The sequence below is a fragment of the Punica granatum genome, chromosome 1, assembly GCF_007655135.1.
Source record: "Punica granatum isolate Tunisia-2019 chromosome 1, ASM765513v2, whole genome shotgun sequence".
Taxonomy (NCBI): Eukaryota; Viridiplantae; Streptophyta; class Magnoliopsida; order Myrtales; family Lythraceae; genus Punica; species Punica granatum.
In genome coordinates this window covers 43728699-43753018 of record NC_045127.1, presented here as the reverse complement: position 1 = coordinate 43753018, position 24320 = coordinate 43728699, and the positions used below count along the sequence as shown (strand labels likewise).

Below are 24320 nucleotides of genomic sequence, written 5' to 3'. Positions count from 1 at the left end.
TTCACTCAACTTAGTTATGGAAGATATGTAGCTGAAAGTTATAGAGATGATTAATCGGTTGATAACATACACAAGTGTTCCAATGTGACTAGCGAAAGAAATGTGGGATACCTGCTCTAACAAACGGATAGTCATCAAATGTCTTCACTCCGATATCGCGAGCGTATTTTAATGCTTTCTTGGGATCACAATAACATGTAAGATTTCTTGTCACGAAAATAGTGGATAACTTGTTACGGGTCTTGTCAAAATAAGCTCATCATAATAAGTATATCGTGACAAAATAACATTTGGTCACAATATCTTATAACTTATGGTGATAAATTTATTTTCGCGATGAAAACGTTATATAATGTATGTTACAATATATGAAAATATGTATATAAATATATGTTAGTTATTATGGGAATACTTGATTTTTAGCGCTCACATAATATTGAAGATATGTTATACAGTTAAATAAATAAATGTATATATATATATATATCTAGATACACATTAAGTGCATTATATGACTTTGTTTAGTGTAATTTAAAATTTTTATCACAATATACATATTAAGTATGGATATACATGCATATTGAGTATGTATATATATATGTTAGTAATTATGAGAATTCTTGATTTACAGTGCTCACACAATATTGAAGATATGTGTATACATATATATATATATATATGTATCTACATACATATTAAGTATGTGTATTTTGATATTTTATTTAGTGTAATTTAACATTTTTATCACGATATACTTTTCTTGTGATAAAATTTCTTTTGTAACAATAGAATTTGTCACAACGTATAAAATTTCTTGTAGTAGATGGCTCCCGTCTGTAAATTGTAGGAGACATCGGTGTGCATCCACCACATCCTGCTGAGAAAGAGATAAAATGTATTGTCCGTGCAAATGGTACAATGCTTCAATCGAAACAACTGCACCTAAAGCCCAACACGTAGCTGGTAGAAGATGGAAAAATTAGAAAATTAACCACCCAAAAGAAAATGGAAAATAACTTCCTAGTCACATTTTGGGCAAAATAAAAACCACCTCACGTTTTGTTTTTGTTTTTGGATTTTTACCCAATCAACATATATTTACTTCTAATACATACTCTACTTTTTCTCTTTTTTTGAGTCCTCCAACATTTCTTTTTTCCCAAACCAACATATTTAAATGATACTCATCAGACCATCCCCGATCTGCTGTCAGGTTAAGAATACCCGAGCGACCAAATCTGTAGTCGAAACAGGGTTAGTCCTCCTGAAGAAAAACAAAGAAAAAAATTCAATTAACGGTTAAATTAGAATAGAAAAACTATAACTCATATATTTATTAGTTATAAGTAATATATTTACCGTACACGGGAATGGATCTCCCATACCCTGTCAAATCCTACAGAAAGGATCAATTTCAAACTGGAACTACAATAACAAAACATATTTACTATATACATAATAATATTCCCTCCCTTAATTAATTTTTACTTTCTTGGAAACCCATAGTGAGAGAAAGGTTTCTTCCTTCCCTATCGGAGGCCCAACATATTCTCTTATGAATCTAGACTTACTATTCCCCAACCAACGTATTTCTTCCAGCCCGAACATATATTAGTAGGAAAAATTGCATTGGGGATGGATCTATTAGGGATGGGATTGATTATCAATGGAAAGTTTCCTAATCTTTCAGTTGGAGATTTTCTAACTGCAAAGAAATTAAAGTGTGGGAGAGTATATATAGAAATGTTTATGTATTGTAAATATTAACTAACTTATTCCAGCTTCTTCGAAGCGACAGGAAAGAGGACGCCTCTTCCGAAAGAGGGGTCAGTAACCTCTTTTAGGATGTCTAAAGTCCACTTTTGATTTCCATATAAATAATAAGGAAAAAGACAAAAACCCCCCTTATAGTTTGGGTTCGGGACAAATCGCACATTGTTCTTTTGTTTAAGATAATTAGCCCCCATGTGGTTTACTCTGTTAGACATAGAGGGTTATGGCGTCAATTTTTATTTTTATTTTTTCAGTCCTCAATCTTTAACTTTTTAATCATTTTGATCCTAAATCTTTTTATTTTATCATTCTTATCCTCAACTTTACATTTTATTTTATTTTAGTCCTATAACGAATAATTGAAGGGGGAAGGAGTCGGGGCCGCCAATCAGCGACCCCGACCCCTCCACCGAGGGCGTCGGCACCCATAGAGGACGCCAGCGACCTTAGTGGAGGGGTCGGGGACTTCGACTCGAGATCCCCGATTGATTCGGGGTCTAGGCCGCCAATTGGTTAGCCTGACCCCTCCACCGAGGTCGCCAGCGTCCTCTGTGGGTGCCGGCGCCCTCGGTGGAGGGTTCGGGGTCGTCGATTGGCGGCCCCGACCCTTTCCCCCTTCGATTTTTCGTTATAAGACTAAAATGAAACAAAATAAAAAGTTGAGGTAGGAATGATAAATGAAAAAGATTTAGGATCAAAATGATTAAAAAGCCAAAGATTAAGCATTGAAAATGGAAAAAAAAATTAACGCCGTAACCCCCTATGTCTAACGGAGCAAACCACAGGGGGGCTAATTGTCCCAAATAAAAAAACAATGTGCGATTTGTCCCGACCCCAAACCACAAGAGGGGTTTTTATCTTTTTCCCTAAATAATAAATTCAGATGAGAAATTCAAAAAAAAAACTCATCCTTGAAAGATAGTAATTTAATGCAATTCTAAGTAAATTTATATTATTTTAATAAAAATTTCGATTACAATGGAGACTCATGAGCCAGTACATGAAATAGAAATTCTAATAGTTAATAAAGAGACGAGTAGTCCAATTGAGTATCAAATCTAGAGCCTCTTGGTTACCCGGCGAAATCGTGCGCCATTGCGCTACACCCTCTTTCGATGAAATTTATTATTATTAAAAATAATTTTAATTTAAATAATTTTTAATAAAAATTTTAACTTATATGATTGATTTATTATTATTTAAGATGTAAGATATATAAATTGAATTGACTTTATAATTTTAATGCTAAAAGTTTAAAAGTTATTTTAAAAGGAAAGAATCTAATCAGCCACATTAATTTTTATCAAAATATAAACTAATAAACTAGACTATACAAATTTTATTTTAAAACATGTAGATTTAGTGTTTTTATGTAAATAAATTATTTTAATAAAGCTAGTTAAATGTGATGTACTTAATAAATATTTCATGTTCATTATTAACTTGAAATTTATCAAAAAGTAAATACTATAATTATAACTTAATTATAATTTTTAGACCAAATTAATTAATGGAATATACTCAAATAATGTAGCACAATGCATGGGGGAATTGACTGATTTTATTAACCTTTTTACACACCCACGTAATGCTTAGACCTCCATGTTTAGGTAATAACAAGAAAGTCCATATGTTATCTCAAGGCAGATCTGATGATGTGTATAAGCTTGATCACTTCATAGATGGAGTCTAGCGAAAAATGAGCCAACATAGCTCAATTGTTTCCTAAATTTCAAGGGTTTTAACCTAGTAGTTAAGGAGAAGCTCATGTATTCATTCAATCCCAGGTTCGGAACTACTTGGAACCACTAGACCACTTTTGTCGTTATCATTGGTTCCGTGTGTCGCCAGGGGCTCACGAAGGCCTAGGGAATACTAAAATGAAGCCCGAACATCCCGGGCCACCAGAAAAAAATAAAATAAAATAAAATTTTGTTTTTTTCAAAAGATGAGGTGGAGTGGAGAAGGATGTATCACCTATGTCTTTTTAGTTATTAAAAAGTAATAAAAAAATCACACCTTATTTGGATATCATTAACAAAGGGTTGGTGGAGATACGTCACCCATGTCTTTGTAATTAGATCAAAAGTAATTAAAGATCACAACCCCATGGAATCCCACTAATTTAGTGGTGTGAAAAAATAGGACTTTCAGTTTTGTTGGGGATTGAGACCCCATCAAACCCCTCGGGGGTGAAACCACGAAATTATCTCAAGGAGGCAAAATAACGAAAATAAACGTATATATGAAACTATATCAAATGTATATTAACAAAAGAGATATAAGAAGTTCATTGAACTAAAAACTAAATAATTATAAATGTCCCTTTTCGATATCTCATAACTTGAAAACCATTCAAGATTCTTTCATTGTCAATGTTATAAAATATCTTTCTCAATACAGGTGACCAAACAATTGTTCATCCAATATTCTCTCATCTTATTACGGAGGTGGTTCTTCACAATTTTCATCACTAAAAAAAATTCTCTCAACCGATGCAGTAGCAATTGGTAACATCAATGCCAACTTCATAAGTAAGTAAACCAGTGGATACGCAATATGCCTTCTTGTGGTAACCAGCTTCTGAAAAAGATCTCCGATAATTTTCAGGTTTAAGAACTCTTCATGAGATCTCATATCAAGAATGTAAGTCTCAAATTAATTGTCAAGCAACTGAATATCAACCTCAAAGAACCCCAAAGGATAAAAGCAAGCAAGTTGAATCAATTTGGACTTATCAAAAGCGGCAAAAGAATCATTTTGGCTTAAGCAAGCCACACATAGAAGTAAATATGTTATTCACCTAATCGAAACGATTGTTGAGTTCTTAAAGTTGCCAATTGATCATACTGTTAAAAAGCTCAAATCGAAAATAACTCAAGTTTGTCAAGGTTTTATCTTTTCGCTGCGATTGTGCCTGAGCCACATACATGTCATTCATATTTATTTTATCAATGTCATTTCCGTCAGAAAATATAGATACTTCACTCATAAAAAATTATCATCCTTCATTTTGCATAGCTTACAAACGCTACTTTGTCACTTTAACCAAAACCATAGCACTCACGATATCTTGATCTTTCTTTTGCAATGCTAGAGACAACTCATTCATGATTCTCAAGATAGTCTTCATTAAGTGCAAGATAAACACAAATTCAAAAGTTGGCAGAACACTTAATAAGGAAAATACTTCACCTCTTTGATCTGCAGTAAAGGCATCTTTCTCAATGATTTGGAAAACTTCCATAACCGATGAGAACATGACAGTCCAACTTATCAATGACCTATAATGAGATCCTCAACATGTATCACCTCCTCTTTGAATACTTCTCTCTTGATTTGAACCCTTACCCATTGAGAATTCACCAATTTCAAATACTTCCAAGACTCTGTTTCGTTGCTTCTCCTGAAGAAGATCTCTACACTTGTTGAAAAATGCAACAACTTGTGGTTTTCTTTTTTTGCCACGGCAACAAGAGCTAATTGAAGTTGATGAACAACACAATTAACATAATAAGTAGAAGAATTCTCTTGCATGATCAAAATTTTGAGTCCGTTAAATTCCCCTTGCATGTTACTTGCCCCATCATAGCCTTACCCTCGCACTTTAGACAAGCTCGACTTATGCTTAAAAAAACAAACCTCAATAGCCACTTTTAATGAGGAAGCAGTGGTGTCACTAACATGAACACTGCCAAGAAAACTCTCAACAACACACCCTTCCGAATTGACAAATCTTAGAACAACTGCAATTTGTTTCTTGATCGAAATATCACGAGATCTATCAAGCAAAATAGCAAAGAATTCATCCCCTAGAGCATGGAGAATAGCATTAGTGGTCTCCATAGTGCAAGCACGGATAAGATCCTATTGAATATCAGGGATGTCATTTTCATATTTCTTGGAGCATTATTCTAGACAACATTTTTTACAACATAGTTGTGACTAGCAAGAAAATAGAGGAGCTGAAGAAAGTTTCCTTGATTATGCGATTCTTATGTTTCATTATGGCCATGGAATGCCAAATCTTGAGATCGAAGAAAACGAATGCAACCAAGTGAAGCAGTTAGACGAAGCCGATAATCATTCCTTGCTTGTTCTGATTGCTTCTCAAAAGCAAATTGGATATGTTGTTGATTCATCAAAACTTTGCATCTTCTTTAAGCTTTGTTATGGGCACTATCCGAACCTCCAACATGCTCATTGAATTTTTCTTTTTCTCTTCCAATTTGTATATATTTCCGACACAAATACTTCACCGCTTGCTTGTGCTCCAATGTCCAGCATATAAGATAGCAACACAAACAAAAGGCGATATCTTTCGCAGTACTATATTCTAGCCAAATTTACGCTCCTAAACCATTTTGGAACAAAGCGCTGGAATATATTGCCGAATTTCTTTTGAGGAAAATCATGTCCTTTCAGTTGTCATGGATCTTGTTGCAAATAATGCCTTCTAATTCTATCACGGTCATTAGGATGATAATTGGAAATTATCTTCCTTAGCCCGGGATCCGAAAGGAGATCTTCCAAATTGATTTCTAAATGTCTTCTTTTTTAGCAATCATCATTCGCTCTGGCCATTGATGTTTCTTCTACGGTTGATTTCTTCTTTATAAGATATTTATCCATATCTACACAAGAAAAAAAATTCAAAAGATTCAATCTTTACTCTTATACCCACTAGATATTTACATTAGAACAAAACAAGTTGTCCAATAAATTTCAAGCACCAACAGCTCAAGGAATTTCGATGGATTAGACAGAAATGCAAAAGCATGACCCAAAAGAAAGCTTTAGAGCGGTGATCATGGGGTTGAGGAGGTATGAGAATTGAGAGAAGCAGAGATCAGACATCATAGACTTACATTTATAAAGGAAGGAGAAGACGCAAAAAAGATTACAGTTTATTGCTCTACTCGCAATCCGATCTTTCCCTCAGTCCCTCCTTTGTGGCGTTATTCTTTATCTCTACGACTCTATCTCTCTGTCGTTCCAACCTTCCAAGTTCGGTTTTGTGGCTGTGGCTCTTTGGCCTCTTGTCTCTCTGTCTTCTTGCTCAAGCAAAGGGAAGAAACACTTTAAATTGATTTTTTTTTAATAAGGAGAATCTTTTAGTATGTGGTGCGCAATGGCAGCTAGTCTTTTTTTTATTTTGGGCCAAGATGAAAAATCCTCAGAGGCTAATTCATTTTGTTTTTTCAGAACTACACATTAGGGAGCAAATACTTTGACAAGGCATATTTTATATTTATTTTTTTTCAATAGGTTTTATCTGTAGATATATTTTATAATATTTTGAGGGGGGCAATTTACATTAATTATGGAATACAAATACATTTTTATAGTAATAATATGTAAAACATTATGGGATTTGGGAGAATCTCAAGAGGCAAATTGCCTCACTGCCAGCACATTTGCTCCGTCCCCGAAACGCCTCCCCTGTTTAAAACCCCACAATCCAAACAAGAGATTCCAATCCCCATCCCACTCCACCAAATCCTACAAATGTTGGACGATTTATTCATTCAATCCCCCCCCTCTTTTTAGGTCTTCTCAAACTTCGCCCTACTTTTACCACGAATTGGATTGCTTGCTCCATCTTTTTCATTCTCGATATGCGATCATGTGGTATTCAAACCAATTTACACGTATCTCGATTAATTGAACTCTCTAACCCACCGAAAAAAAAAAACTCTAAAACGAGTTAAAAGCAAGAGTATTCAGACTCAAATTAAAGTGTCGTAACTTAATGGGTTCCACTTAATAATAAAAGAAAGAGAGAAGTCATTGGGGGGACATCATCATGGTCTTGCTGACGCTGGAGGCATCATCTGAGATTCTAATGGGAATTGGATAGGTGGCTTCATGTATAATCTTGGTATTGCCTCTTCAGTTTCGGCTGAGCGGTGTTCTTACCGGTCTCGATCTTGCTTGGTCCCTTGGTTGTCGGAAACTCATTGCGGAGACAGACTGTCCCCTGTAATTCAAGAGCTTATTATCAGCCACGGAGCCTGTGCTCCTTTACTCCGATCTCTAGTAAATGGGATCAAGACTGCAATTTGGAAGGATTGGGAAGTTATTGAGCAGCACGTTTGCAGAGAACGCAATTCTTGCACTGATTGGTTAGCCCGTGAGCAATCTCACACCATTTAAACGTCCATGTTCTCAAGTCTATTTGTAATGCCTTGTTAAGAGATTTATTGGAGCCGTCGTACCCTACCTTTGTACTGTTTAATTTCTTCGAGCATTTCCCTTTCAACCTAAAAAAAGAATATAAAAAAAAGGTCGCCAGGACTTTTCATCTCTGACCACTGTCTTGTCGCCACGTGGAGTGCTTTCGGTGCCTTATCTTCACAAAATCCACCGTCCATCACCGTCGCCACGTCTAAAGCAACTGAGAGATGTCCCCACAAACACCGTCAATTAACGCCGTCGTCACCGCCCATTCCGCCGGCCAATACCAAAATTTACGCCGTTAACCATTAGCTCCCCCCGGGGATATAAATGCCCAGCATTTGCCATTCGCATGAGAGACTCATTTGTTCTTATCATTCAATAATTTCAAAGTTTTTGTTAGCGCGAAATTGCTTCGGGCCAATCTCAGTACCGATAACAATGGCCGAGGAGACGGTGAATGAAACTCCCACAGGGGAACCAGTCTCCGAGAATGCAAGCGAGGAGATGCACGATGGACACGACGATTCGTTGTCATCCTCGTCGAACTGTGACTCGGACACAGACAATATGGCTGCCTGCTCATCGGCAGAAGCTAAGATGTACCGCCTCTTCGGAAGGGAGAAATCAGTGCACGAGATCCTTGGCAGAGGAAAAGGTACGGTCCGTGAGGTCATCAGTATATATGTTGCCGAGGAAAATAGGAAAACATCCGACGGCATCATAGAACTTATTTGCCACTTATCACCCTCATTGTGATTCTGAGTGCCCGTGATCACTTTATGCAGCTGCCGATATGCTGCTGTGGAGGAACAAGAAGATATCTAGTACGGTTCTCGGTGGTGCCACGGTGGTTTGGGTTCTGTTCATACTGCTCGAGTACCGATTCCTTACTCTCATATCCCACGTGCTAATACTCTTGCTCTCGACTTTGTTCCTCTGGTCTAATGCGATGGCTTTCGTAAAGAAGTGAGTCCGAGCGTCTATCAGTGCGCGATCTGTAATTAGTAATGGCTATAATTTGCCTCCGACTGTTGAGCAGCCACGTTTCATCAAGCTCAACTGCTCTTTTTACGCAGGTCACGGCCCCATATCCCGGGAGTCTTTATCCCAGAGGAGCCATTCTTGCAGATTGCATCTGCAGTTAGACTTGGGCTGAACCAGAGCCTTGCAATCCTACGAGAGGCAGCATGCGGGAGAGATCTCAAGAAGTTTCTTGCGGTACTTTCACTACCTTCATCCTCAATCCATTACTTCCACTTCACTCGTTAAACTAATGGCGTTTTGCATCCTGTAGATCATTGCTGGACTCTGGATGTTATCCATAGTCGGAAGTTGGTGTAATTTCTTGACGCTGCTATACTTATGTAAGGATTTGTTTTAGCAATATTTCACGACTAGTTTTGAGACAGCCGAAGCTGACTAGTAATTTGAAATTGAATCGCAGCTTTCATATTGCTCCACACCTTACCGGTTCTCTACGAGAAGTATGAGCACAGAGTTGATCCGTTAGCAGAGAGGGCAATCTCCGCCGTACGCCAACGCTACTCGAGGCTCGTAGCGATCGTCCTGAGTAAGATTCCCATGGGAGGGATAAAAAGGAAAGCTATCTGAAGAGCAAAATCCAGAGGGCTTGGGTGCTGCCAGAAGTCAGTCGTCGACCTTATCATATTTCTCTCTTTTATTATTTATTAGGACTAGCTCTAGCAAACGAGTTTTTGCAATATCAAGATGGTTTGGTTGATGAGATAAGGGAATGATTGATCTTTTTGATGTATATTGTGTCTCGACTACTGGTACCAGCATTGAATATTCTGTTGCCTCCGGCCTGTTTTTGAATGCTGCCTTTTACACGGTGGCCAGTTCAGAGGGCGGTCAGTTCGTGTCCACTTAAGCCCTACCTACTGTGTAATTCTACATTGAATCCAAAATGGATGCAACTGTAATCACGAGGATGCGGTTCAATAACAAAATGAACAATTAGTGGGTAGACTTTACATGTAGTAGAAGGTTTCAGAACCCACTGGGAATGCCTCAAAAGAGAGAGAAAAAGGGATGCAAATTGCCATATACAAAAAGACTAGGTATAGGTATATCATTATCATGATATGTGAGTTTCCAATCGCATTGGGCGCCAAACAAATGGTGATCGCAACTTTCCATTTCAACAAATTGTAAAGAACAAACAAATTGGCAACAGGATAGAATGGCAAGGATGACGATGATATTCTACACCATAGTTACATTGATGGTCAAAACATATTTAATAATCTTCAGTATCTAGGGAGAGGTCTCTGTACCTGAGATGTGCCGTCAGAGAATGAAAGGGGAACCGTGGAGAACTCCGAACCAAAGGGTTCAAACTGCCGAGCACTTTGAGTTGTAGATGAACCAAATCTCGAGAAACTTGGAGCCATATAAGGCATGTCCGGTCCACTGTTGGGGATTGGTGGATTAGCAGCTCCTGCAGCTGGATCAGCTGCCCCTTCAAGGCACTCCTTCCGCTCTTTTACGTCTGTTTCCTTGAGAAGGAAGTCGACCCATAGGTCTGCAAAGGACTGCAAAGAAGCAAGCAAGCTTAACATGAATAGAAGACAGGGACCATAGGAAAGAGAAGAAAATTCCACGGTTTAAACAAATCATGTGAAAGTTACATGTAGAATAATCACGTCAATGCAGTGACAAGTATCTCAAGAAATTTCAATGCATTTACCTGGTTTTCTGATGCCATATTGGATTGTGCTTCAGCTGAGCTTCCTCCCAGAATACCGCCAACAAGGCGACCTGGGAAACCCAAAACTCCTCGAACAACGCCTTTCCCAGCACCTTGTTGCGAAGCACCGATCCTCTGCTTGTCTTCGTCTGAAAAACCTAGCATGCGTACCATGAGATCCAAAACCTGGACAATGGCACCAGCAGTCAGGACAGTCTTTACAATGCATCACAGAAAGCAAAAGTCTGCTTTCTGCCGTAAATGGGAAAGATGATTCCTGAGTCAGTGTGACTACCTCTTTGCTGTGATTTCTCTGGAAATAGGTCACCAATAACTTGATCACGATTCGCCTGTGGAATACATAATCATCTTTTCAATAACTTCCAAAACAGATATAAACAAATCCAATTTTAAAGGATAATTCTGTCTGACCAAACTTAAGATGCCAAACCTGTCGACCAAGAAATCAGAGTCCATCGACATTCTATTGAGTCTTGTCATGCTCTGCTCAAGGGCCCGTCGCAGTTTCGCGTTGTCCTCTTCAAGCTTATTCACTCTGTTATTGCCTTCCACAAGCGCACTTTCAGCTTGAGAGAGTTTGACCAAGATTTCTTCCTTTTCCCTATTAAATGCTTCCGTCTGCTTATCTGCAACCTGCCATGAGGATATTCTGAATATTAAGGAACTGCCTTCATTTCACATATGCTCATGATTGAACGACTCCCAAACCAACTGAAAAATAGAGTAGGACCATTAAATCATAGTTAAGGAAGATAAAACTTACTTTCAGAAGCTCTGAAAGTTTAGCAGATTCTTCTCTTGCAAGAGCCAAATCTCTTTCCAAATGCTCCTAATCATGAGAAGAAATTAAATAAAAACCACAAGTGGGCAACATTTTACCAAGCACTGAATAAAGAGCTGTTGCTCAGGTCACAAGTTTACTTGTTTTACCTTAGCCTCGATTTCAGCATAATATTGGCCAAGAGCAGTTTGAAGATTCAGCAGTTCCATGTTTTTTGCATCTATGGTACTTATACAGCTAGCAAGCTTCCTGTTCAGCTCGTCAATGGTTTCCTTGCATTTCTGAAGCTCACTGTTATTGTTGGTTCTTACTTCATCCTGGCTTGCTATTGCCTGCTTTAGAGCTTTCTCCAGGCATAAAATCTGAGCTCTCTGACGCTCATTATTTTCTCGAAGTTCTTCAATAATTCTACTGTCTTGATCCATCTTTTCCGACTCCTCAGATTCCTAGACAATATTGGAGCAATAGAAATCTTCAATTTTGACTGCAGAAAGTTAAAAAATTAAACTCACTTGAGAGGTACAGAATCCCAGATCCACTTCCAGCAAAATTTCAATGTTAGGACCAGAAGAAGGAATCTGGTACTCAAGAAGACAGGTTTCCATGTCAGACTAATAGAATGATGCTGAGGATGTGAGCATAAAATTCACGAGAATTTTCAAGTGTTGAGATGGGCTCATTCAACACTGACTAAAGAAAGTGATACAGTTATTATGTTCTACATCATTGGGTATCTCAACTGTATATTCATGCTTTTTATAATTGGAAATTAATCAGAAAGATGAAAAATAACAAAGAAATTATCAATTAACAAGCTGAATACTGATCTGAAACCAAAGAAAGCTTAAGAGACATCCAAGTGTATTGTGACAATATATCAAAAGCAATGGTTTTTGAAATCAGCAGTCATCACAACAAGCATCACACATCCACAATGTAGAAAATAAAACAGCAAGAAACTCTTGTTTGCACGGGAGAGATGGACAAGTTTGTAAGCAGCTTATGCAATATATAGGATATCTACCAGATGCATATTCGTGCAATTGGCCATTTGGTTTCTATTAAAGGAATATAGCTGATCATCCCTGAAATAAGAAGCAATGTGGATTATATGACACTACCTTGTCCAGTAAATGCTGTTTAAGCCGATTCAATTCCTTCTTCACTTTATCTCTCTCTCGGCGTGCTTCCTCCAAAGATTTCTCCAAGTTTTGCAAAGATTGCTGCAACTCTTCTCTGCCAGGAAAACCAGAGACGCTTACCTCCTGTATAGATATTTCAAGAGAAACGAGAAATTAAACTTCCAATACAGAAACCAAGCATATTTGCAACCACATTCAATAATCATGTGTGGCCAGTTCAAAGGCTTAGCCAAGGATAGGGAAGAGAGATTATAAGCAAAAGAATCACCTCCCTTAGACTCCTCGTTGATGTTTTTTCAGTTGAATGGCTCATGTTCTTTCTCAAGGATGTCTCAAGTTCAATCTTCTCCGTCTACGTACAATAATTGACACCAAATGTTAGATGCACAAAAACGAACAAAATAAACATTCAAACATGCACAAAGCATGTTTCCTAGAAAAAGGGTGGTGGTGGAGGGACACCTTGAACCAGAAAAGGGCGTACCTTAAGGATTGCATTTTCTTTCTCTAGACTGGCAATTACTCTTTTCAAACCTCCCACATCAGAAACATCTACGCCCTCAACCCTATTCAACTCCATTTGCAATCGTCTCATTTCAGATAATTTCTCATTCAACTCATTGCGCATTTGGATCATCTCTCTGAAGCTCTGCAATACCGAGAAAATTTCACCACCAGAGACCGGTAGGAGAAGAAACATGAGAAACCAATTGAACTATTTTAGTGAAGAAAAGTTCTAAAAAAGCATTTTAGATGTTCACATCAGCTTTATTTCCACATTAATAGAAAAGAAAGTTCACCTGCCCTAAACTTTCAGGCACACTAATAGGAAATTTTAAGGAACATGAACAACTTTGATATCCCAGTGAATGACAATGAAAACAGATATTGCAAGTTGTTATGTCTACATCTGGTTACTACAAATATCAACTTAAACACTCACTTTGTCTTTGTCTGCTTGCACTGATTTTAGCTGATCCTGAAAAGTTTCTTTTAATCTGTGTCCCTCTAGAAATGAGAAACGAAGATCAGCACAGTAGGTAATGATATAAGATAATGCAATTTCTTCAATATATCAGAGCTAACCAAACATACCTTGTAATTTCAATTGCATATCTGCCACATTACTGCGTTCTTTCTCAAGTTCCATCTTGAGTTCTCTTAATTGTAAATCATGTTTGGCCTGTAGTGCTGCAAGGTACCGGTTTTTCTCTTCTAGTAAATCTGCAAGTTCCTAAAAGACATTGGTAATTATCGTCAAGTTCATCTATTTAGCACTTTGTTTCAGTTTAGAAACAAAATCTGAGAAACCGAGCCCTAGAACACTGAAATTCCTACAAGTATGTGACATTAGAACAGTGACATACAAATCAATGCTACTTAAGGAAAAAGTGCACCATTTACCTTTTCCTTCCCCTGATTGTAATCATGAGCAGAATTCTTGGTTCCATTGCCTAAGATATCCTGCTTTGGGACAATGCCATTACTACTAGAACGGGCTTTCCCTTGAGCCGCAAGTTTGAATTGCTGGCTGGGTGATAGCTCAACAGTTTCCTGGAAAATATTTCAGAAAACTCAGCCAACCCATGATGCTAAGACAAAAAGTAACACTTCCAACACATCCGAGAACTTCCAACTGAATGTTACAGTTACAGAAGAATTAAATTCCACTAGCAGAATATTCAATAAGGTAGCACAGATTGATCTTACCTAAAGACAACAACGAAACAGCTAAAACTATTTCAAGATTGACCTTATTCGAGATGGCATAAACTATTTTAAGAAAGTGCTAAAATTTTAAACATGGAAACTGTATATATGGGTACTTATTACAAACCAAGAGTAAAGTAACAATTATGGTAGACATTGGCCAAATAATTTTGAATCCATAAGAGGCATCTCTTCAATTTATGAACGACATTGAGCATATCAACTATCAACAGGAATATTCATGCATCACCAGAGAATTAATCTCCCTATAATCTCAGGCAATGACCAGCTTTAACCCTTAGCAAATGGCAGAATATGGCATGGCTATTGCATTGCAAGCTATCTAGGAAGTCAAAAGGAGAACATAGATATGCCATTATTCAAAAACCTAATTGGGACTTCCAGAGCACTTGATGCCCATGGAGTAACATAATGCCTCTTGGGTGCCCCAGAATATCAAGATGTCTGACAATTTCCTGAATATCAAGATGTCTGATGATTTCCAGAATTTCAAGGATTTCCATTGGTCGCTGAGACCTTCTACGGCATCAAGGATGTTTCTGTGTATACCCAAACAAATAAAACCACAAGCTAAAGATCGACCTTTTGCTACTCTTCCTATAAACAATTGTCCAAGTATAATCTAGAGCCTGTTTCCAGTTAACATTCCATTTCCATAAAGGTTTAGATTACATACAGTACCTTAAGTGCAGTTGTAGTGCTTGATGCTGCTTTGCTACTCTCATTTCTGTATCCATTCAGAGCAGCACTAGTGGCATCCAAGTTATGTTTCAATACCCCATTCTCTTTGTTCAATCTAGAGATTTGATCCTGCCGGAGAAGAAGAATCATAAAATGGTCATCACCCATAAAAAAGAAAGCTCTAATGAGAGCAGTGAAACCCATATATAAAGAAGATATGATAGCCAATAACATTTTACAATTTAGAGATTATTTAAAAACTTTGGTATATAACATTTTCCTGATTTATTGGGCTTCATTCAATATGATACCTGACGATAGTCAACAAATCATTTGTATTTGGCAAACTAAGGTTTGATAAATCAAGGCGTCTGGCTACCATAGAATAACCAAGACAACCAAACTCTAATTAATTTAGACTTCATGCGAATCACAAACAGACTTATCTTACAAATAATTAATTTATGCAACACTTACCCAAGCAGACTATTTCCAGCAAACAAGCAAAACCTATGCAGGCCATATCTATCAAGAAACAAAGGCAAACAGCTAGGGAATAAAGTACCTCTTTCTCCTTCAATAAGGCGGCATAATTTACAGATAGTGCTTTTATCTCTGCCTCTGATTCCTGTAGCCTCCTAATTTCGGCTTTGCACTGTTCAATCTGCAGGACAAAAAATGCCTTATTTTTTTACGAAGAATTCATAAAAAAAATAATCAACATGACGGCAAGAATATTTATAAAAAGTCTAGCACGTGACTAGTCAACCATTTAGTTGCATAGACAATCTAAATGCTGGAAGTAAGTCATTGTAACCTCTGATGCACTTCACAACACGAAGGTACAGCATGTTCTAAAAACACAGAGAGGCACCACTTCCTTAAGCAAAATATAAAAAGACATAATAGGAGAGACCACCGAAGATGTCAGTAGCAGCTGAAACAATGGATAATCAATGGCAACGTTAAATGCAATTCTAAATCTGTTTTTTTGCCCAGTCAGTAATGTAATTCAAATATCCAAATAGCTCAGAACAACATTTTCTTCAGACAACTCTAATCAGGCTATGGCAGTTTCTAATCTGGCCTAGCAAGCACACTTTTAAAAAAACGCACCCATAAGCAGAAAATCTACATGATACATCAAACTGATCGTATTATGCTCATGGTGGCGATCACGAACATCAAAGGAACAGTAGTTATATTATCAAGAGAAACGAAGTAAATATCAGCAATTGAGTCCAGCATCAGAAGTCCAGCTGATGAACTCAGTCTTCACAGCATGCCTAGAATCACCATAGGACTGGTAAAGACTGGCTGGAGAACTAATAGAGGCACCATGTTTGTTCAATTCCAATCGGAAATCAAGGTAGTAGAGACGAAACGTATGATGTAGATGTTCTTCGCTAAATCAGGATCAATAATAATGGCAGCGGACTTTATCATGCAGTGCGGTAAAAAGACGACTACGCTCCGCAACTAACTCATACAATTGAATCCATCTACGAACAAGACGCGTACCTCGAGGCCGTAAGCAGAATCGATCCCATTCGACATTGGAGAAGGGGAGAAGGACTTGGAATGAGCGAAGCTGTGGGAATTCCTCCGATCAGAGAACGAGGAATCATCATGTCCGTTGCTGCGGCCGTAGATCTCGAGCTCCTCCTCGTCGTCGTCCTCCTCCTGCACGCCGAGAGCGATTTTCTCCAGATTCTCCCTCCAATTCGAGAGCGGGCTCAGCATCTCTCACGCAGGGGGGAAGAGACTCGGCGGGAGAGCAATGCCGGTGAGCGGATTCTTTCCGGTCGGTGGAGAGCTCGGAGGTTCCGACAGAGAACCGGTGGAGGGGGGAAATGATTACGGAGATTCGGAGTTGAAGAAGAAGGACAAAGGTAGATCTGTGAAGTGAATTTCTTCCCTTGCTACGGAAGGAGACTCGGGGTGGAGATAAAATGGACGCGATATGAATGAAAAATCATAATTGGGGGGGCTCTTAAGTAAACTTCTTAATTATCTTTTGCCTAGAAAATCGGAAAAATAATTTAAAAAGAAAAAAACACACACACTGAGAAAATCCAAAATGAAAAACTATTTGAGTTTAGGCAACGCGGAATTTACCTGAATTTTGGTGAAATAGAAAGGAAAAAAATTATTGCAATTCTTTCGACTATAGAGAAGGAATAGTACGTGATTTGATGAAAAAGACACTTACACCTCCCTTGATTTTATAATCAAATTTTTAAATTTTAATCTAACTTTAACTCTACTCATTACACAATAAAAATCAACAACACAATTATTTTTTTATTTAATTTTTTAATTATTCAATTTAATTTTTAATATTAAATTCTCTCAACTGTCCATTACTTTTTTTCACAATTTAACAACACAATCATTACTTTTTATTAATTATTTATTACTTTTTCATACTTTTTTTATAATTCAACAACACAATCATTATTACACAATTAAAATCAAAATTCAACTTCACTTAACTCTATAACCAAACACACCATTAAAATTTTGAATGTTGCTTTTTGGGTGGTCAAGTTGTTTCAGACTATTGTTGGTGTGCTTCGACTAATTCATCATCTCGAGTGAGGAATAATGATTCATAATCTAATGACTGGGTTTGAACTCATTCAATCACCAAGTTATATCTAGTTAAATAGATTTTCTCTTTTTGGATGATAAAAATAAAATTGTTTGGTCGATGCCTGAAAATGTATTTCTCAGACACCGTGAGACAAAGATATATGTATGAGCGATTCATAAATTAATGTATATATATATATGTTATGATATAATAATAATAATAATAATAATATTATTATTATTATTATTATTATTATTACTATTATACATGGAGTATTATTTGAGATCTTCTGATGGAAACTTTCTCCAGAGGGAGGGTGAGGTCAAATTGGGCCTAAGGAACTAAGAAAGTAGGGTTTAGTCTGGACCACGAAAGTGGGCAGGCCTGCGACACCCAAGTCTACCTCGTCTAGCTACACCACATGAATATGGTAATGTGCTCCGACAGCTACGACATCGTGCACACAAAGAGATTTGTGCTAATCGATTGTCATCATCTCTCGGACAATATTTCCTGTTCTAATTGATTCAATTACTCCACTTCATAGATGCATTAAAGAATCTCTTCATTGATCAAGGAATGTCTAAGTCAAAACTTCCCTTGGAGATGAGGGTTTAGCTCTCTTTTTTCGTATTTGCAGTGCCCCGTGCATCTTCTTCCTTCTTCATTACATCTGAAATGCAGTCCGAGGTCCATGGAGAGGGTGCTATGAATCACAGGATGCCCCCCTCCTTCTAGCGTCTGTGCTCGAAGTTTAGGATCAAAGTTTCAATAGAATTCAAATTTCAATTCTGCAGTTCTTCAATGATTTCATGTAAACTCCCGGTGAATGTAACCACATGGAATAAATAAATTATGAACCAATAAAAAGGCAAACACGGAACAGTTTGGATCATAGACAGCAAAACTCATAGATCGTTTCCTCAAGATGATTTACAGAACCGTCTTCATCAGAATGACGAAAAGAAAATGGAACCAAAGCCTTCCACCGGAGCAAGACATGTGCTGAAGACGCAGATGATATAGCTTATGTATTGGCTAATTCTTGAAGACGAAAAATTAAAAGTCATGAGCTACAGGTCAGCTAAATTCAGTGGCCACCATTGTACCTTCAATCAGGAAGACTCACCAAAACCGAAACAAAGATTTCCTTATTTTGGCTTCACCAAGTAGGACGCCCAGACTTCATCCGCAGGTGGTGGTGGTTGAACCCAGTGGCCTGGTATTCGGCTGCATTGATACCAAGAAATTGTTTGAATGATGTAATGACACCCATGGTTCTATCAACAGTGCATTCCTAGTTAGAAAAAAAAAATTACAGACAGATCTCTAATATGGACCTAAGGCCACTCGGAACACAACACACAGTATTACGAGTTCATGCTCACCTTCCTCCTGGTCTTATATAAGCATCCCATGTTCTTCTAACCTGCGAATGGCAATGCATGGTTCAGTTAAAAAACGGGCCACAACTGTCACACTACAGAGTAGATTTCACCTATTCACTCTTGCAGATTCCCGTGTAATCTACCTAATTCAAGTATCCAAAACACCACACAATTGAGGCAAACAAACCTCGATGAGTGTACTCATGTCATGGTTACTCCCATGATAATAATGATAGAACTCTGCTGGAAGATTGGCCACAGAATCATAAGTTCCACCACAAGCATTCCCATCTGAGACTTGGTTCACATCACATGCAGTGCTCGTTTCCGTGGATGTAACAACTTCAGCCTCAGTAGTCTGGTCTCTTGTTTCCAAGTTTCCAGGTTTATTGTCATTTAGATCTTTTGTCTCAGGTTCAGAGCTCTGAGTGGGTTTCCTAGACACTTCAGCACTTGCAATGGCATCCTTAGCAGCATCAATATGAGCTTTAGCAGCTGCCAGGCGCTCTTCTTCCTCAACTGCAGCTCGAACTCTCTCAAGAAACTCATCATCTTCTTCGGGGATGAAATGCCCTGCAAGAACGAATCTGATCACCATCACGAAACATAGATGAAATGGCCCATGGACAAAAAAGTAAATAACAGCCCCTATTAGACTAAATAAAACTTAAATTTTGCACGTGGATTTGGAGTCATTCTCGCAACAAAGACAATGGTTTCAGAGGGACAATTTGCAATGATTCCAATTGTGCATGTGGGATAAACCTCATAAAAGAGACAATGCAGGATAGAGTAGGCAGATCACAAACCTAGCTTCTTCAACTTTTGGATTCTGATGGACCTTAACTCTTGCAATTTCTCCACAATCAGAACCAGCTCAAGCTGAAAATATCACTTCCTTTTTAAGAATAGCAAGTCAAGGAAGACAAGATAAAAGGAGCAGCAACACAAACAAATTCAAGAAAGTACAGTTGAAAAAAGTCACAGAAATATAAGGTGTTTAAAGCCAACAAAGTTTTCTCAGGACAGGAAGTCCCCTGTTTAGGGGGAACAGGCCCTGTTGTTTTTCATTTTTTTTTTCTTTTCATTTTTCTGGAAAGATAATTGTTCAAGGAAAATAAGTTAATGAAGAAACAAGTTGGGGACTGCATTTATACATGGCGTCATTCTTAAGTGTTTTATAAGGTGCATTCTCCAATGAAGTAAACCAGATGAGCCTTGGAATCATTTGACGTGAAAATAAAGTAGAAAAAATAACAACAGCCTCAATAGAACTTGAAGATAGCTGCATATGATCCACATCTTCATAAATGACTTTTCCCCCTTTCCATCTTTATGGATGCCAGCTTACCTTTTTGTGCAAATCGATCAAACGACAATATGTTCATAGCTATTTGGGGAAACATATTATTACTATCAACCTAAAGGAAGAACCTCCATAATAAACTAGAAGACATAACCAACTAAATTACCCAAAAAAAAAAACAGAAGAATAGCTAAGCATTTGCCAGTTAAGCTTTATCCTCTCTAATGATTAATGCACCATAGGAGCTTAAATCAAGCAATATGAAGACAAGAAAATAAAAGGAAAGAAGAGAGCGCTGGGCAATATAAAATAAGATCCAAGGCTTGCTTCTGATATATCCGACAATAGTAAAACAATTCAAAGGATACTTATAGATTATGGCCAATTCCAATAAACTGAAGCTGAGATCTCTGACTGAGCTGAATATCACATGCAAATTTAATCTCACCTCAGATTCCAATCTCTTTTTCTCCTCCTTCGCCTTCATCTTTGCTATTTCCTTCATTTTCTCTACCTAGATATAAAAAGAACAAGCTGCTTCAGAATCTATAAATATAAAAGCGACTCGCAAATAGAGATGATATAAGGTTCAGAAATCATGTCTAAACTTGCACATCTAACTTATGCAGTCCTTTATATATATATATATATATATATATATATTTTTTTTTTTTTCCAGAGCAATCCTAAATTCTAGCCCCAAAAGTCCAGTACCTTTCGTCTTGAAATATCCATGGCAATCTCCCTTGCCCTCCACTCATCAGCTTCTTTATCAGCTTGATCAAATCGTTGACGCTCCTAATTATTAACGGGGAACAATCAGAAATAAGCTTCTTTTTTCTCAGATTAGATAACAGCATATGCAGCTTAACTGAAGGTGTAACCTAGTCATTCAAAGCACCTGTTCTACCCTCTCTGCAACTCGTATTCTCTTTCTCTTTCTCCAAAGCTTGTTCCTCTTGGACTTATTTACTCTGTTACGCAATCTAAAAGCCGCAGATTTCTCCTCCCAGGGACTATTCTCGTCAGTAACAACTCTAAACGGCTCAAGCTGTTCCCTCAACTTTGAAATCAAAGCATTTGCGGCTTGTACTGAGCATGACTCTTGGAACCCAATGTCAAAATTGCAATCTTCAATGTGTTTCAAAAACTGATGAACTGAAGCATCAGCAGACCTACTTTTTACATCTTCATTATCTTTAATCAGCACTAACATCTCTAGCTCCTTTTGCCTGCGGAAAAAAGGAAAGAAAAATCCAATATGTTCCATATGCAGAAACAACAATTGCGCAGCTTGTGCTCCAGAAGTAATTCGAATCAGAACCAATCAAGGATAGCACGAGAGATAATAGGGGAAGCCAACTCACATTGCTCTTGCAATAGAAAGTGTTTCCTGTAGCTCTCGTAACCAATCATGGACACTGGTGCTGTCCCAAAAGGCACTTGATGGAGGACGATTGGGTGGTAAAACAGGAAACCAAGTAGGTGGAGTAGCATATTGGCCAGGAACAGCAACAGGATTCATCGTCGAAAGAGGAAAAACCAAATCCTGTGATTTTCATCAATTGCACGAGCTCAACAGGTGAGCAAGATGCTAGTGACAATCACAACCTAACTTTACAAAAATTGGTATAAGAATATAGGATATAGAGCTTGATTGGAGCTTGGAGCATCAACAATTATAGTCTTGCAACATAAAATCCAACATAAAATAAATTACTTTATTTAATTAGTTGAGTGAAAATGATTTTCCCAGTGCACGGCTTCGTAATTAGAACTTGGTTGAAGCATTTTATCAAACAGAATATTTCCACTGAACTCATTTCAATCTCCACAATCCTATGATTCACTCTGTAAACAAGCATTCCTCGTACATGACCATTTCACATCCTCACTTTGGAATTAAAGAATCAAAATAAAAGTCATTTACACTCCATCAATCGAAACATACAAGCACAGTAGCTATAATCCACAAAAAAAAAAATGAAAATCTCAAGAACGAAGATTGAACTCGGCCCATGCCATGATTGAACTACAGACTCATTAATCTCCATCAGGCCATTTCACAAACACTTGGGTTGCATGGAAACTTAGACATAGAATTCCACGGAAAGGTGTGAAATTTCCTCAACCTCACGGTCGTTGATCAGTAATTGATGCTGATTTCGGACGGCGGTCAACGAGGGACGGATTTCCCACGATCAGCACGAGTGCAACTTCCCAGAACCGGTCAAGAAGGCTGTCGAGAGAGAGAGAAAGAAGGAGATGATGAATGAAGGGAGATGCCAGTGAGGCTAGCAAGAGCAAATTGGCCGCAGCACTCGCGTCGGTAGCTACTCTACTTCCTCTCAAAGACGGGAAGGTCCATCAAATCAGAGTAAAGGTTGTCTTTTTTTATGAATTAGTCAGTAAAGATTTTTACAAAGCAAGGCAGAGAACAAACACGAACCAAAGACGCAGATAATCCTGATTCCAATTTGAGTTTTTTTTTTTTGGGTAAATTACTCCAGCGGTCACTATCATCGTCGAAAGCTCGTTCCGGCAACTCATCGATCGTCGGAGCCTTCTCTCTCCTCCATCTTCATCTTCCTTCCATTTTTTTTTAATTTTATTTTGACCAAAACAGGGTTGGAGAGACAGTTAATAAAGAGTGGGGAGGAGAGAGAGAAATCACCTGGCAAATGGGTATGGGCAATGGACTTCCTCAATCAGGATGGCGGCGCGATGATGAACTGCGGACTGGCGACGGAGCTCGAGAGAGACGGTGCTGACCTCAACGATCCACTCTCGAGTGCCAAATGCCTCCTCACCTCTCCCCTCCTCGTTCGATCCGCAATTTCTCCCACACTTCCTCTCCCTCTCTCTTTCTCTTTCTCTGAGCTAGTGTTCCTTCCTGACTAGGCTTCGAACGAGCCTTTTCCAACGGGCACGAGCTTCCAACGGCTGGCGGCAAGTTCCACAGTCGACCGACAGACGACCAAGGCTTAGAGGGTTTGTAACTTTGTACAAAGAAGAGAGGGAAGGGAAGGGGCAAACGGAAGGGAGAGAGATTTTTTTTTATATTTTCTGTATATTTTATTTGATTTTTTTAGATTTTACATTCTCTTAAATGATGTAACACACTATATATCAACAATAGTTGACGACGAGATGACGGAATGCATTACATTAAAATAAATGTGAAATTATGTATACCAACAAGTAACAGAATTTTTTTTTTTACCAAAGTGTTATGTCTATAAAACTTTTTGGACCATAGGATTAGTTACCCCAAATATTTCATGATCAAATATTTTACACTTATATATTAAAAATATTATTAATTTTATTTACAAACTCTTAATCTATATGCATTTATTAATTTAATCCTAACGGTGTATATATATATATATAATATTATGTCACTATTTATTATACTGTATTCAACTTTATAATAAACTAGTTTTCAATCATGTGCATTGCACAGGTTTATTTACATATTGTAAGTATTTACGATCTTTGAAAATAAAATTACTTCTTATGAATGGTATGAATTTTTAATAATTAATTTATAATTTATAAATTCTATGACTAATTCTCATATTTAATTTGCTTTGTAAATATTTAATTAATCATTATATATTATCCGAGATCGATATATATATTTGGTTGAAATAATAGAAACTCGATTTTATAATCTTTTAATATGATTTTTCTAATAGTATATTGCGACGTTTTCACTTAAAATACTTAATTTAAATCTTTTGTCAATTTTTTGATGCAAAGTGACTTTTAGTAATTTATAGTTCAATTCTACATTTGAAATTGTATGGATAATATCAGAATTTTGTTGTATAAAAACTTATTTTTATTTATGTAAATTAACTACAATATCTATTAATAAATATTTTTAATGTGTTGATAGCATTTACTACGGGCATTTATTACTTAGTGTAGCTTTTTTTACTGCATATAATAATAATAATAATAATAATAATAATAATAATAATAATAATATATGTAATTAACTTA

The 24320-nt window shown here is 37.4% G+C and overlaps 3 protein-coding genes across 6 annotated transcripts; 1 reads left to right on the top strand and 2 right to left on the bottom strand.

Moving 5' to 3' along the window:
• Window positions 1-8302: 8302 nt before the first annotated feature.
• LOC116211265 (reticulon-like protein B5) lies at window positions 8303-9771 on the top strand. Its single transcript, XM_031545562.1, has 5 exons — window positions 8303-8608; window positions 8739-8919; window positions 9030-9171; window positions 9248-9317; window positions 9398-9771. Exons 1-5 carry the CDS (start codon window positions 8392-8394, stop codon window positions 9562-9564), a joined length of 777 nt encoding a protein of 258 aa, XP_031401422.1. The 5' UTR covers window positions 8303-8391; the 3' UTR covers window positions 9565-9771.
• A 249-nt stretch (window positions 9772-10020) lies between these two features.
• LOC116211257 (golgin candidate 4) lies at window positions 10021-16986 on the bottom strand. Its single transcript, XM_031545554.1, has 15 exons — window positions 16541-16986; window positions 15585-15683; window positions 15020-15148; window positions 14012-14161; window positions 13703-13841; window positions 13551-13615; window positions 13092-13256; window positions 12876-12959; window positions 12587-12730; window positions 11615-11911; window positions 11448-11513; window positions 11115-11317; window positions 10959-11013; window positions 10664-10849; window positions 10021-10508 (listed from the first exon to the last, which is right to left on the bottom strand). Exons 1-15 carry the CDS (start codon window positions 16760-16762, stop codon window positions 10224-10226), a joined length of 2289 nt encoding a protein of 762 aa, XP_031401414.1. The 5' UTR covers window positions 16763-16986; the 3' UTR covers window positions 10021-10223.
• Window positions 16987-18479: 1493 nt separating this feature from the next.
• On the bottom strand, window positions 18480-23367 carry LOC116188467 (U11/U12 small nuclear ribonucleoprotein 59 kDa protein). Of its 4 annotated transcripts, none has more exons than XM_031517860.1 (10): window positions 22984-23367; window positions 22442-22548; window positions 21677-21858; window positions 21211-21541; window positions 21024-21107; window positions 20758-20823; window positions 19813-19885; window positions 19191-19576; window positions 19004-19044; window positions 18480-18845 (listed from the first exon to the last, which is right to left on the bottom strand). In XM_031517860.1, the coding sequence occupies exons 3-10, from the start codon at window positions 21832-21834 to the stop codon at window positions 18767-18769; spliced, it is 1218 nt and encodes a 405-aa protein (XP_031373720.1). In that variant the 5' UTR covers window positions 21835-21858; window positions 22442-22548; window positions 22984-23367; the 3' UTR covers window positions 18480-18766. The 4 variants fall into 4 exon arrangements, with proteins under 4 accessions (XP_031373720.1, XP_031373738.1, XP_031373728.1 ...); XM_031517878.1 differs by lacking the exon at window positions 22984-23367 and adding an exon at window positions 22759-22930; XM_031517868.1 differs by lacking the exon at window positions 22442-22548 and having other exon boundaries at window positions 21677-21920.
• Window positions 23368-24320: the final 953 nt, after the last annotated feature.